Source organism: Rhizopus delemar, genomic scaffold (assembly GCF_000149305.1).
Source record: "Rhizopus delemar RA 99-880 supercont3.3 genomic scaffold, whole genome shotgun sequence".
NCBI lineage: Eukaryota > Fungi > Mucoromycota > Mucoromycetes > Mucorales > Rhizopodaceae > Rhizopus > Rhizopus delemar.
In genome coordinates this window covers 1,890,637-1,902,540 of record NW_027137829.1, presented here as the reverse complement: position 1 = coordinate 1,902,540, position 11,904 = coordinate 1,890,637, and the positions used below count along the sequence as shown (strand labels likewise).

Genomic DNA, 11,904 nt, shown 5'->3' with positions numbered 1-11,904 from the left:
ATAAAAATTCTTTAATGTGTACAAGGCAAGCTTTCTTGTTATAACTCACTCTCATGCAACCCTATACTTTTGCTATTATTATTCCAGGCGATTTTATTTTATATGGAATCTGCATCATTTTCACTCTAGAATAGAGCTTGTAAAGAAATGGATAGGCTTCTATTCAAATTATTTACAATTTTTATTGTTGTATATAACTAAATGTACTTTTAAAAAATCTATAGTAAGAAGTGACAAAAAAATATATTAAATAATTATGAGGTAAAACTATATGTTAACAGCTGTGTATTTAAACCTTAATCCAAGGATTAAAGCCAGCTCGCATAACCCGTAAAATGAAGCAGAATACTCCTCCTACTGTCATCAGGAGACCACCCCAAACAGCGGCGTAAGCATAATTTGGAGGCGATGTGCGATTGATGATGGCTGAGGCAATGGGTGTACCAAATAGGTATCCAAACGTATTGGTAAAATAGAGCAATCCATTGGCAGCTGTGATATTTTCATATCCAGCAATTTGAGGCAGTGAGGCCGGGAACAAGGTGAGATAACCTGCACCAAAGAAACCGTAGAGGACAGCAAAGACCCAAATAGAAGCTTCTGAATGAGCAGTTGTCCAAATAGAAAGTGAGAAAATTCCTGCGAGAAAAGTACAGATAAACAGACCATTGACGCGACCAACTCTGTCGCTTACAAACCCATTGGCTAACTTGGAAACTGCATTAATTGCAGACATAATGGCTGATAAATTAGTGCCAATCCAAGGGCTAAGGTTCAAAGACTTTGCGAATGAGGGCAGTAAGAATGAAGGAACCTGTTAAGTGAAGCTTTAGACAGAAAAGCACGCGTAAGGAAAAAAGTTTCTTTTTTTTTACCAGATAACCAAATGTAGTAATAAAGCCAACTATTAACAATATATCAAACTGTGTGTTTTTTAATAGCTGAACTTGTCTACGCAACATATCATTTATAGTTTGCTTCTCTTGCTCACTACGACGACGAGGCGATTTGACAAAAACGGTAGCAAGTATCAAGAAAAAGAAGGAGATAAATCCAGAGATACGAAGGGCCCATCGATAATCAAGGGCAAGAATGACGGCCTGGTTAATATTGGACATCACTAATCCACCAATTCCTGATCCACACATAGTGATACCAATAGCTAATCCTCGGCGACTAGAGAACCATTCCTGGGGAGCGCTAATACATGGGAACCAAACAAAGGAAGCGCCAAGTCCAAACATGACTCCCTGAGTCAGATATAAATGCCAGATCTACAAAAGATTATTAACTTTAGCCCATTTTTAAAATGGTCTAGACTTAACCTGGTGACTTATACTAGCTAACATCAAAGAAAGAGGACACAAGATAGAAGCAATACAGAGCATCTTTGTATATCCTAAATGATACACAACCCATTCATTGATAGGACCAATAATGAAAAACAAGGCAATGCAGATGGACCCGATCCATGAAAGCTGAGTCATTTGATTTATATAGATGGATTGATTATAGTGTCTCAGAAACAAGCCCCAAGAATAATTTACACCGTAGCTATCAAGATGAAATCAAAAATTTTGATTTTTAGGATAGGAGACGTTGTACTTACATAGCAAACATGCCCTGGAAAAAAAGTTAGTCTTAAATGTCAAAAAAAAAAAGATTTCATTACACAAAAACAGCCAAATATAACGAGCCATGCGGATGTACCACCATTAGGTGCATTATCAACACCCACCTCTTCAATTCGTTTCTTTTCTTCAATTGATTTTGTATCCATAACAACCAATTAAAAAAAAAGAGAGAAAGAGATGTAAATAAGTGCAGATCACAAAAAAAAAAAAAAAAAATAGATGTGAAGTACACCCCGAGCGGAATTTTATTTAAACAATGGCGTGAAACAACTTTAATAAACCCAGTAGTTGGGTATTATGAACACCTAGATATAGTATTTGTTACCGTGATCTACTTCACAAGTATTTTGGACACAGTGGTTCCACCATCAATTGGAAAATAATGGTTGGACTTTAGCGATTAGTTTGATCCAAAAAAGGAAATTCTATTGCTTTTTTGAAAAAAAAAATTTGATCAAAAAAAATAATGGTAGTTCGCTGATAAGCAAAAATAGTAAGTGTGTACATGCTTATCGATCAGATGTGTGTTATATACAGTCTTGCTCCAACATTTAATATAAGCTTATAATATATCTGTTCACCGTAATTGTGAACACAATTTCTTCTTTATAGACAAGTGATGTAAAAGAAAGGATCAAGTAAATGTATACCTAATTTAGTGTCTTCCTCAGTAAGCTTAAGAATAGATGGGTTGACCATCGTAGAAAGAGTGTTTGAAGGAGCATTAGGGTTGAGCTTATTTCTGACTAAGCCTTCGCTCTGCTCTTTTTTCAATTGTTTAATGGTAGTAATTGTTTCTACCAAGTGACACTACCAATATCAAGAGGAACAAAAACTAGTAAAGTAGGTAATAATGATGGATAAATGGTTTAAAAGAATCGTCTTCATGCCTTAGAAGAACTTAAAACTGGCAAAACTTCCAGTCTATCATCAAAGTCAGACCTGACTGTCAATAAGCCTGCCAACCAAAGCTCGTAAATCGGTCGTTTGGGCTCAAAACGCAAGCTCCACAAATACAGGCTTTCTCTTTAATTTTTAGATCGGAAAAAAATTGTTAATAATCAGAAAAGATTGAGGAGCTGTATTATCCTAATATCTGCTGCATGGACGAAGAATACTTTGCACTTGCAAAATGTCTCCATACTTGCGAACTGAAGCTCATCGGTAATGTTCTTTAACATAGCGAGGGTTCCGAAGAGACCCTTATGGTGATCAAAGCTGATCTTTGACTTTTCTATATAGCCAAAGTAATTGGATGTTTCTAGCAAGAGAATTTTATGATCCTTCAAGCCAAAAAGCTTAACTATCCCATCAGCAAGATACGTCAAGCTATCATTCTCACTATTGTAAAGTTTGAGGTGCTTTAGCTACTTGTTCATTGAGATGAGCGGTGCTTCACCATGTTTGAATCCTGATTTACACCAGCTTTCACTCTCAGCCAAATAAGCAGCTACCACACCCAAGAAAGGATATACAAAGAGAGAATTGAACGTTGATTCTCCATCTTTGATGTCAACATTGGTCGAGTAAAAGTTGTGGCTATATATATATATATTTAATTAGTATAAAATCAAAATTGTACTATTATAACAACATTAATTATTTTAGCCTAATGGCGCAACACAGCTATAGATAAAAACATAGGATCATTTTAACACCTGCCAAATCATGCGATGAAAGGCATTCTCAAGTTTGATGCTACTAATTTTTGACTAAAGTCGAATCACCCCATGATCAACTAAAAATTACTTACCATGCCCTAAAAAGGTTCTTAAAAAAGTTGAAAATAGTCAATCACAAACACCTTAATGCCTAAATTTTGTTGATCTTCCGTCAACAATTGCCTATCCAAAGAATGACAGAAGAAGGACGAAGGGTTATTATTATCTGAGTATTAGCACAGAAGATATTGTTATATGAGCCTCAAATCACTTGAAATAATAAAATGTGTATGTGTACCTAATGCAACAAGGAGAAAGTGAAACATTCTATTCCTCCTTTTCGGGGAAGACATTAATTCTACAACCTTTACGGTAACACATAAAGGGTTCAAACAGCCCCTGACATACAGAAAATCAAAATGTGTTTGTTTATTGAGGTCTATAATGAAAATCGCTGCTACTAAACATATTTTTTAAATAAAAGAGAACACCATGTAAACAAAAAAAAAAGCATATATAAAATGATACAAGAAAAAAGAAATATAATACAGCAATATCTATAATTTAAAATACAAGGAAATAAATTTTTGCATAACAGAAGCTTTTTTTTAGGAGGAGAGGAATGAGCGTGGATGTCACCATAAACATGATTTTTTTTGTTTCTAGTAAAGATAGAGTTATAAATTCAAGTCGATTTAGCCAAAAGTGCTGACAATATTGGCTAAATACAAGAGGCTTGAAAGGGATTTTTCAGTGGGCTTGGGTTCCCATTGGGTTGGTTTTTGAAGAGCAAATTGGCTTAATTCTACAGGTTGATAATGTTGTTGATACAAGTAAGAAAGTGGTGGAAGTAGTTGGTTGAATTGAGGAGATGGATGGGACGAAGAGATGAAAGATGAAGATGAGGAGCAGGTTGAAGAAGTAGATAAGGCTCTTCTAGGGCGCACACTAGGTCTATCCTGCTGTCTTGCATCAAACATAGGGTATGGCAAACTAGGCATAGTGATTGATCTACGGGGTCTTGTCATAGGTCTGGCTAACTTCATCCCTTCATCTGAGTGGCAATAAAAGGGAGAAGAGGGTTTCTGAGCAGGCTTTTTTAACTGTTGTTGTTGGCGACGCGCCTTTTGGGAGAGATGAGTACGATAATGCTGCATCATATTGTCCTGACGGGAGAAACGGCTAGGGCATCCAGGGTGAAGACAGTGAAAATTCTTTTCACCTGTATGGATTCTGTTATGGCGTGCAAGATGACCACTTTTTTTTAAGAAAAGAATTGTTAGATTACTAGTCATGTCTTCTTTTTTATCTATTTCTTTACCTGGTAGTAAAGCTCTTGTGGCATCCGGGCTCAACACAATGGTATTTTCTTTTAGAGTCAACTTTGACGTTCAATGAATTTGCATTTAATGAAGCAGAGCTCGTCATGAACGGAGTGTCATTTAAAAGGCTAACTTGTCTACCTAAAGCATTTTTGATTGAAAAAACTGAATCGTTGTTATGCATATTGAATGAGAAAGGATAATAAAAGATAATGATAGAAAAAAAAAAAAGAAAAACAAAGCACTCTATTTATATGATTCTGAGTTGTCGAATTTTCAAGGGGTGAAAAAAAGTGCACTGATATCTAAATAACGTGCATCAAAACTACCCCCTTTCTCTTTCTCCTTGATACAACTTTCGCCCTGAATTATGAAAGTCATAATAGTTAACAACGTGTTGGCCAACATGAGAAGCTAGATCTATTCGTGTTTCCTCAAGTTTCTAACCTCCTTTGACTCCTGTATCTTGCCTATTTCAATGTGACGAAAATAAAAAGTGACAAGTTAGTCCCTTACTTTAATATTTTTGTAACGTTACCTTTGTATTAAACTTTGATAGAAAAGACATTTAATATAATAAAAGATTTATTTATATCCTAACAGCAAGAAAATTTGAAGCACATAAAACTTGTTACGATAAAAGCAATGATGCATGAAGTTATTCACTAAAGGAAGTACCTTTAAATGATATGAAGATATAGTAAGTAATACTAAAGCCTTAAGCAAAGCTAATACATAAAAATATTCAAAATTCTGTGTTTTTAGCAATTAGGACCAGGACCAGTACTTAAGTATACTCCTTTATCCAAAGGGAAAAGGAAGTTTATTTAGAACGCGCAAGAGGATCTGATGATTTTTTTGGTAAAGGGAAAGAAAAAAAAGAAAGAAAATATATTAGCGTATCGCAAATAAACTATTCGCTTCTTTATTTAAAATCTAAGTTACATTATTATAGGCTTTTTTTCTATGATTTCAACCATGCAAAATTATTGAAGAAAGAAAATGAAGTATTGGTAGGGTCTGTATAAAAGAACTAACCCCTGACTGTACCACTTGCCAATAATACTCAGAGTGTTACTAGATTAAAGTTTTGCTTTTTTTCAGGGTTGTTATAATACTGTTGCATTAAAAGGAGAAATAAAGTTTTTTTATTTTTATTTTTTTTATTTTTTGCCCAGAAACCTAACCAAAATATCATTGGCTATTCATTTTTATAACTTTGCTATAGCATTCCGATTCTTTTTATTTCCTTACTCCTTCAAAATGCCACGTTTTAAACAGGTCCCTCCTTAAGCAGCAGATAGTAAAAGTAGTACAAAAGAGGCGAACTCTAAAAGAGCAGATTCATATAAGCATGCACAAACCAATGTTCAATATCAGGGACTTGTACACCTTATAAAGACAAATCACGTTTTTTTTTCCCTTGCATCTAAAGCCAATACAACTAACGGGTGATGGCAATTGCGCCTTGTGGCTACAGCATACTCCAATGAAAAGCCCTTTTTTTCCCTGGTAAATGCATATTGAAGATTATCAAATAAAAAATGATATCCTAGTCATACCGAACCTTTTTTTGTTAAAAAGCTCTACAGCACATTCTTCGAAAAAAGATGTACATACATTATTTCGTTTTATGCAATTTTTCTCTTTTCCGTCTTTGTGATCTTCTCTTTTTCTACAGCAATGAAAAAGAACGAAACTTGTTTTTATTGTGTTCCTGTGAAATGGATTATACCTTTCTTTGACTTGGTTATATTTGTATTATTGAATGAGTTGATCTTTATTTGAATATTTGTTAATCTTTTTTAATGAAAGGCAACGTCCAGCTTCTTCATTGCAGCAAGTATCATACACAAAAATCGTATAGCGTTACACAGCTGCCATACTAAAATGCTTGTTGTATTAACAAATTAAAATAGCCATACCTATGCATCTTGCCATTGTACATCCCTTGATGATTTGGGTATATTTGGTTAGTCTAGGTAATTGCATATGAATAATCTATTTAAAAAAAGCTAACTTGTAACGTATGGATAGTCTGTACTGGGCTAGTTGCTGTTCTTGGTATTTTCATTTCATTTAACGCAAGTAATCCAATCTTTATCTCATATAGTAAAAAAAAAATCAATTTAATACGCCTTTCTTGTGTAGGGAAATTATGGGTGGGCGATCTTTTATTGTTCAATCTATTGGCTGAACACCATTTTCAATATCTATATTTGGCAAACTATCAACTTCATTCTAGCCATTGTAAACAGAAGAAATGCCGTTGCAGCTTGTGAGATTGCCAACTTTCATCAAGATGAAGCCAAAGGCAATACAATTTTATTAGATTTTAAAATAGGAGCCATCTTTGGTTTTGCAAACTGTGATCAGGCTATTCAGGCTGGACTCATTGGAATTGCCTGTTCCTTATTACTTGGCAGTATATTTGCGGTAAGAAAGAAAGCACAAACATTTTATTTTTCCCATCATTTAATTTCAAAAAGACTTTGCATGGATTTATCGTGAACAAGTGGGTACGAAGCTTAGATGAACATCGTATAGGATGGCGCGCTAAAAACTCAAAATGGAACGACCATTTGGACGATTTAGCATCTGCCTATGCAAGGGATAAAAGAAATGCGCCAACATACCCTCAGCATAAAAAGGAGTCTGCGGGTGAATACACAGGTGTATTCAAAAAGCTAAGGTTATTTAGCAAATAAAAAAAAATAGAGAACCCTTTATTCCTCATCTGATAGGAGTTCTGCCAATTCCCTTTCTTCTTCCTCTGTTAAACCACTCTTTGTTGGTTCCTCTACCTTCTTTTTGTTTTTCGCTTCGTTATATTCCTTTATAGATGCTGCGGTCAAAGGCCAACGGCGGATAGAACAATCAAGCGATCCACTATAAACAGTAGATCCGAATATCTCTAAGCTGCTTACTTCATCGAAATGTCCTTCAATGGTGCAAACTAATTTTCCAGACTAAATGTATACATTAGCCAATCAATACATTGTCAATTCAATACAAACAGAACTTACAGCAATATCCCAAACACGAATGTCATCATCGCTTGATCCTGTTACAATATAGGGTCCTGCTAATACAAGTGATTTAACACGATCGGGATGTTCCAAAATCATATCTACATTTCCTGTCTCAATGTTCCATCTACGTACCGTTTTGTCGGCGGAAGCAGTCCACAAGTCATCTTCCCAAATACGAACGCAATAGATACTGGTCTCGTGGCCAATATATGTCTTTTGTACTTGCATACTTTCTGTGTCCCATTTCATCATGACGCCATCTGACGAGGCAGAGTAAATGAATTTACCATCCATTGAGATTGCCAAGCTTTCAATAGGTCGTTTGTGTTTCTTTTCGGCAGCTGTACTTTCCAAGGTTTGAATGTTCCACCGACGAAGGAAGCAGTCGGAAGAAGCCGAATAAAGCGAGTTGCCTGCCAAGACGAGTGTTTTAATGAAATCAGTATGACCTTCTAGTGTTGCTAGACATTCTCCAGTAGTAGCATCCCACTTTTTGATGGTTTTATCCCAGGAACCAGTCCAAATGGTATTGTCTTTGCCAGTAACTATGGATGTAACGGGCCCTTGATGTCCTTTAAATAGCATTACACTCTTCATTGTCTAGTTTTTTATGTTAGATTGGCCTTTTGGATGCGTGTATGAGAAAGGAAATGGAAACTTACAGATCTTGTCATTTTTCTAACTTGGAATCCAGATTCGGCAATATATATGTATTTTCCATCAGGACTTAAGCAAATAGACAAAGCTTTTGATGCCAACTTGACAGCATCTCCTGCTGTATAGTTGTATTTAGCTGCCTTTTCTCTTTGCTTTGCAATTTCAGCATCTGTTTGAAAAAATGCGCCTGATTCTTGACTAACGTTCACCATTATTTATAAAAAAAATAATAAAAAAAAAATACGGAATTCACTCCGTCTTCTAATGTGATAGATGCTCTCTGAGCCACGCTTTATTTTCCTTTTTTAGTTATAATTCCCCCTTTTTTTCCCTCTATCTTTCTAAGGCGCGCACAGTGGAATAAATTATGGATTATATCAACCAACGAACTGGACAACAACAACAATATCAACAAGTCTTTACGAGAGCCGAAGTGGAAAGCCTTTTTAGAGAATTCGAACGAACAAGAGTCTGTGAACAAGAAGAACGACAATAGGGACTTGAACTCCCTTTGGCGATTCTTCAAACCTTGGACGAAACACCTACAGTCCAACCTAAAGAAAACTTCAAGAACTATAAAAAATATAAGCACAAAAATGTACCAGAGATAAACAAATCAACAAGAAATTTATCTCAGACTTCAGGAGCTGGAAAGTGGACGCTCACCAACTCGTCACTACAATATTTAAACACACAGAAACGACTAGACTGCAAGCCAGAGCAAGCACCGAAATATATGAAAAACTTCTCTATCTCCAAGATCGCATACTTTTATGTCAGAGACTGACAGAGACATCTTCCTCAATATCATTCAACAAGTCGAAAGGCTCGCCATTTTTGGATATAGCTCTGCCAAATTCCAAGAAAATGAAGCAAAAAAATTGGTCATCAAAAGCTTTAAGTGGCCATCTAGTCTTAGACACCTGGAGTCGTCAACAGAAGATGGTGGAAGATCAGCAAAAAACTCCTTTGATCTTAAATTTGTTGAGCGAATTCACAAAGCTTGGTTTGAACAAAGGGTCATCTAAGAAGCTGCAATCCATAAGAGAGGAGGACATAATAATGGAGGAAGAGGCTATAGCAATGACTATCGTGGCTGAGGAAGAGGCGAACGAGGTGGAAACTGGCGTGTAAACCAAAGAAGCAACTCTTTTTTTTTCGGCCGAGGAAGAGGAAGAAGTACCTCTTCTTTACTCGACGGAGGACCAACTCAAGCAAAACCAGCGGCAACAGGCGAATTTGCTTAATCCAACAACAAAAAGCCCAAACACAGACACCTCTACCTATACCGTCTACAAACCCAAGTCAAACCATACAACAACATCCGAAAGATCTCGAGAAAACACCCAATCAACTACTACAATATTATGCTATTCCCGAAGATGGAATTCGACCAGGCGACAGGCTGACACAATTTTACAAGAATTGGACGAACATAACCTCCCACCAACAGCCATTATCAATCATAAAGGGCAGATATCAAATCCAATTTACAACAGCACCAATCGTTTGGATATCATCGACCACAAATTTAAACTAGTTTGTACTTAATGGGCTCTTCCTCCTGCCTTCAGTCAATAAAGAGGTTCAATAGACTCATCGATCATTAAGTTTCCCATTTTCACTTTGTTTTCAACCCTAATTGACTACCAAATACCCCAATTTCACAAATCTTATTACGTCTTATTTTGCCTCTTCAAATTTGAAAAAGCTTTGCAAAAACATACTGAGAACTTACTTTGATACCGATGAAGAATTCAGTGAGGGCAAAGCCAGACAAGCAAAGAAAGTTATCAATATATAAAACAAAGGCACGCATCAAAGACAGAATGGCATTTTATTTCATATATGTTTCATTCTAGAACTTCATGAAAGAGGGTATAAACGAACATCAGGCTGCAAGTGTGTTGCACAGTCTCTGCACAGACGGCACTCAAGAGGAAGAGCATGTCATATCTGCCGTGGTGTCATTATAAATAATATTGTTATATCTCATTGTAAACAATAGGCTGTAATCCTGTTGTCTTCATTAAAATCCCAGAGTTCGTGAATGTGGAATTAAATAGCATATCCGAGATGCATTTGATAGCATCTTACATACATTCAATAATGCGAAGCCTTTTTGGTGGTCATGGTTCGATTGCTCATTGGTAAACGGTGGAACAGACAGTCTGATGGTTATTCTTTTTATTCACTGTCCTGTGTCTCATTTTTTTTTTTGAATAACACGACGCTATTTTCCTGAATTGTGCAACACTTCTAAAAACATACAATACTGTTTTTTTTTAAAGTGCAAAATTTTAATTGATAAAAGGAGTAAAGAACCTGTTTTTATTTTGAAGGATGTTGATTAAAAAATGTACTTGTTGCGTATTTCAGAAATGCTGTGTTAGTGTCTTGATTAAGTTCTGCTGGAGTAGGTATGAAATTTATGTTATGATTATGGGTTGGTATATGAGTTGATTCTACAGTTATTTCATCACAACTATTCTGATCATCAAATGGACTGGAATTATCTGAATGAAATGGGTTGCTTTTAATTTGGGGTAGCTCTCTCTTTCTCATAGAAGGTGATTGATAAACAAACTTTTGTGTTAATAACAAAGATTTCCCTGTATTATTTAATTCATGCAGTGACAGTGAAGACTTTGAGGAATGGACTTGTTCTTGCACATCAGAAGATTGTGTATAATAGTTTGCATTGCCCGCTGATTTCGAGCGAGAGTGTGAGTATTCGCTTTTGCGTTTGGGCCGAGAAAATGAAGGGCTGGACCATGAGTCATTGTTTGTAGAGTAAAAGCAGTTTTCTGATGTATCCATTTGGAAGGCTGTGTTTGGTGCAGGACTATGTGTTGTGAAGGGACCACTATAAGAACGTCGGTTATCTGAAGTTGGCTGTACTTCAGTTCCCCACCATGACTTTCTCTCTAATACTCTTTTTTTATCTAGTCTTGGTACATCAGATTTGATTAAGGCATCAATAGCATTTGCGTGAAAGTGCGGTACAGGTGCTAAATGAATGTGTTATTTATACAATGTACTTTGTACATGTCTTTTACTACCTTTCAAATAAACAAGTGCTTTGCTTATCTTTCGACCATCTTGAGCATGGGCTATTAATCTTAACATGGCAAAGAATTGAAGCTGATCGAGTCCATCTCCAGCTGTTTCAAATAAACTCAATATCTATCCATTTTCTTTTTAAATAAAGCAAAAATCAAATGTTTTTTATGTCTTCTTACTTTCTCTAACTTGCTATCTTCTAAAGTGCAGCCGTTCAAGAACTTTAACATTATTTGGTTATTTATTTTATTAAGCCCAAAAGGGTCAAGGTCTCTCCACCAAGATTCATAAGCTGATCTTTCTGATTCGGATAAATCAGAAAGGGCAATAGACGGTGGTTCATTCGGTTCTGGTGAAACGTCAAAAGGAGAAGAAGAGACTGTTAAAGAAAGCCTGTTCATAAATTGGTGTGGTCTTTTATCTTCTACTGCTTTTTCTGAATGCTGAAATGCATTTTTTAGTTTATTCATAATTTACGAATAAAAAAAAAGGCAGGTGTGTGCAAATAATATTTTAAAGGACTTTTGTCACATTG

The 11,904-nt window shown here is 35.8% G+C and overlaps 6 protein-coding genes across 6 annotated transcripts; 2 read left to right on the top strand and 4 right to left on the bottom strand.

The window, feature by feature from the left end:
* Nucleotides 1-289: 289 nt before the first annotated feature.
* On the bottom strand, nucleotides 290-1,620 carry RO3G_04926 (uncharacterized protein; the record flags this gene model as incomplete). Its single annotated transcript, XM_067659516.1, has 5 exons — nucleotides 290-814; nucleotides 876-904; nucleotides 992-1,274; nucleotides 1,326-1,554; nucleotides 1,610-1,620. The coding sequence occupies 5 exons, from the start codon at nucleotides 1,618-1,620 to the stop codon at nucleotides 290-292; spliced, it is 1,077 nt and encodes a 358-aa protein (XP_067515617.1).
* A 2,370-nt stretch (nucleotides 1,621-3,990) lies between these two features.
* Nucleotides 3,991-4,455, bottom strand: RO3G_04925 (uncharacterized protein; the record flags this gene model as incomplete). The annotated part of the gene is made up of 1 exon (XM_067659515.1): nucleotides 3,991-4,455. The coding sequence occupies one exon, from the start codon at nucleotides 4,453-4,455 to the stop codon at nucleotides 3,991-3,993; it is 465 nt and encodes a 154-aa protein (XP_067515616.1).
* A 2,089-nt stretch (nucleotides 4,456-6,544) lies between these two features.
* On the top strand, nucleotides 6,545-7,325 carry RO3G_04924 (uncharacterized protein; the record flags this gene model as incomplete). The annotated part of the gene is made up of 4 exons (XM_067659514.1): nucleotides 6,545-6,599; nucleotides 6,655-6,729; nucleotides 6,863-7,053; nucleotides 7,107-7,325. The coding sequence occupies 4 exons, from the start codon at nucleotides 6,545-6,547 to the stop codon at nucleotides 7,323-7,325; spliced, it is 540 nt and encodes a 179-aa protein (XP_067515615.1).
* An 18-nt stretch (nucleotides 7,326-7,343) lies between these two features.
* On the bottom strand, nucleotides 7,344-8,518 carry RO3G_04923 (uncharacterized protein; the record flags this gene model as incomplete). The annotated part of the gene is made up of 3 exons (XM_067659513.1): nucleotides 7,344-7,586; nucleotides 7,644-8,249; nucleotides 8,312-8,518. 3 exons carry the CDS (start codon nucleotides 8,516-8,518, stop codon nucleotides 7,344-7,346), a joined length of 1,056 nt encoding a protein of 351 aa, XP_067515614.1.
* Nucleotides 8,519-9,079: 561 nt separating this feature from the next.
* Nucleotides 9,080-9,440, top strand: RO3G_04922 (uncharacterized protein; the record flags this gene model as incomplete). Its single annotated transcript, XM_067659512.1, has 2 exons — nucleotides 9,080-9,251; nucleotides 9,325-9,440. 2 exons carry the CDS (start codon nucleotides 9,080-9,082, stop codon nucleotides 9,438-9,440), a joined length of 288 nt encoding a protein of 95 aa, XP_067515613.1.
* Nucleotides 9,441-10,637: 1,197 nt separating this feature from the next.
* On the bottom strand, nucleotides 10,638-11,839 carry RO3G_04921 (uncharacterized protein; the record flags this gene model as incomplete). The annotated part of the gene is made up of 3 exons (XM_067659511.1): nucleotides 10,638-11,317; nucleotides 11,366-11,492; nucleotides 11,549-11,839. The coding sequence occupies 3 exons, from the start codon at nucleotides 11,837-11,839 to the stop codon at nucleotides 10,638-10,640; spliced, it is 1,098 nt and encodes a 365-aa protein (XP_067515612.1).
* Between the last annotated feature and the right edge of the window lie 65 nt (nucleotides 11,840-11,904).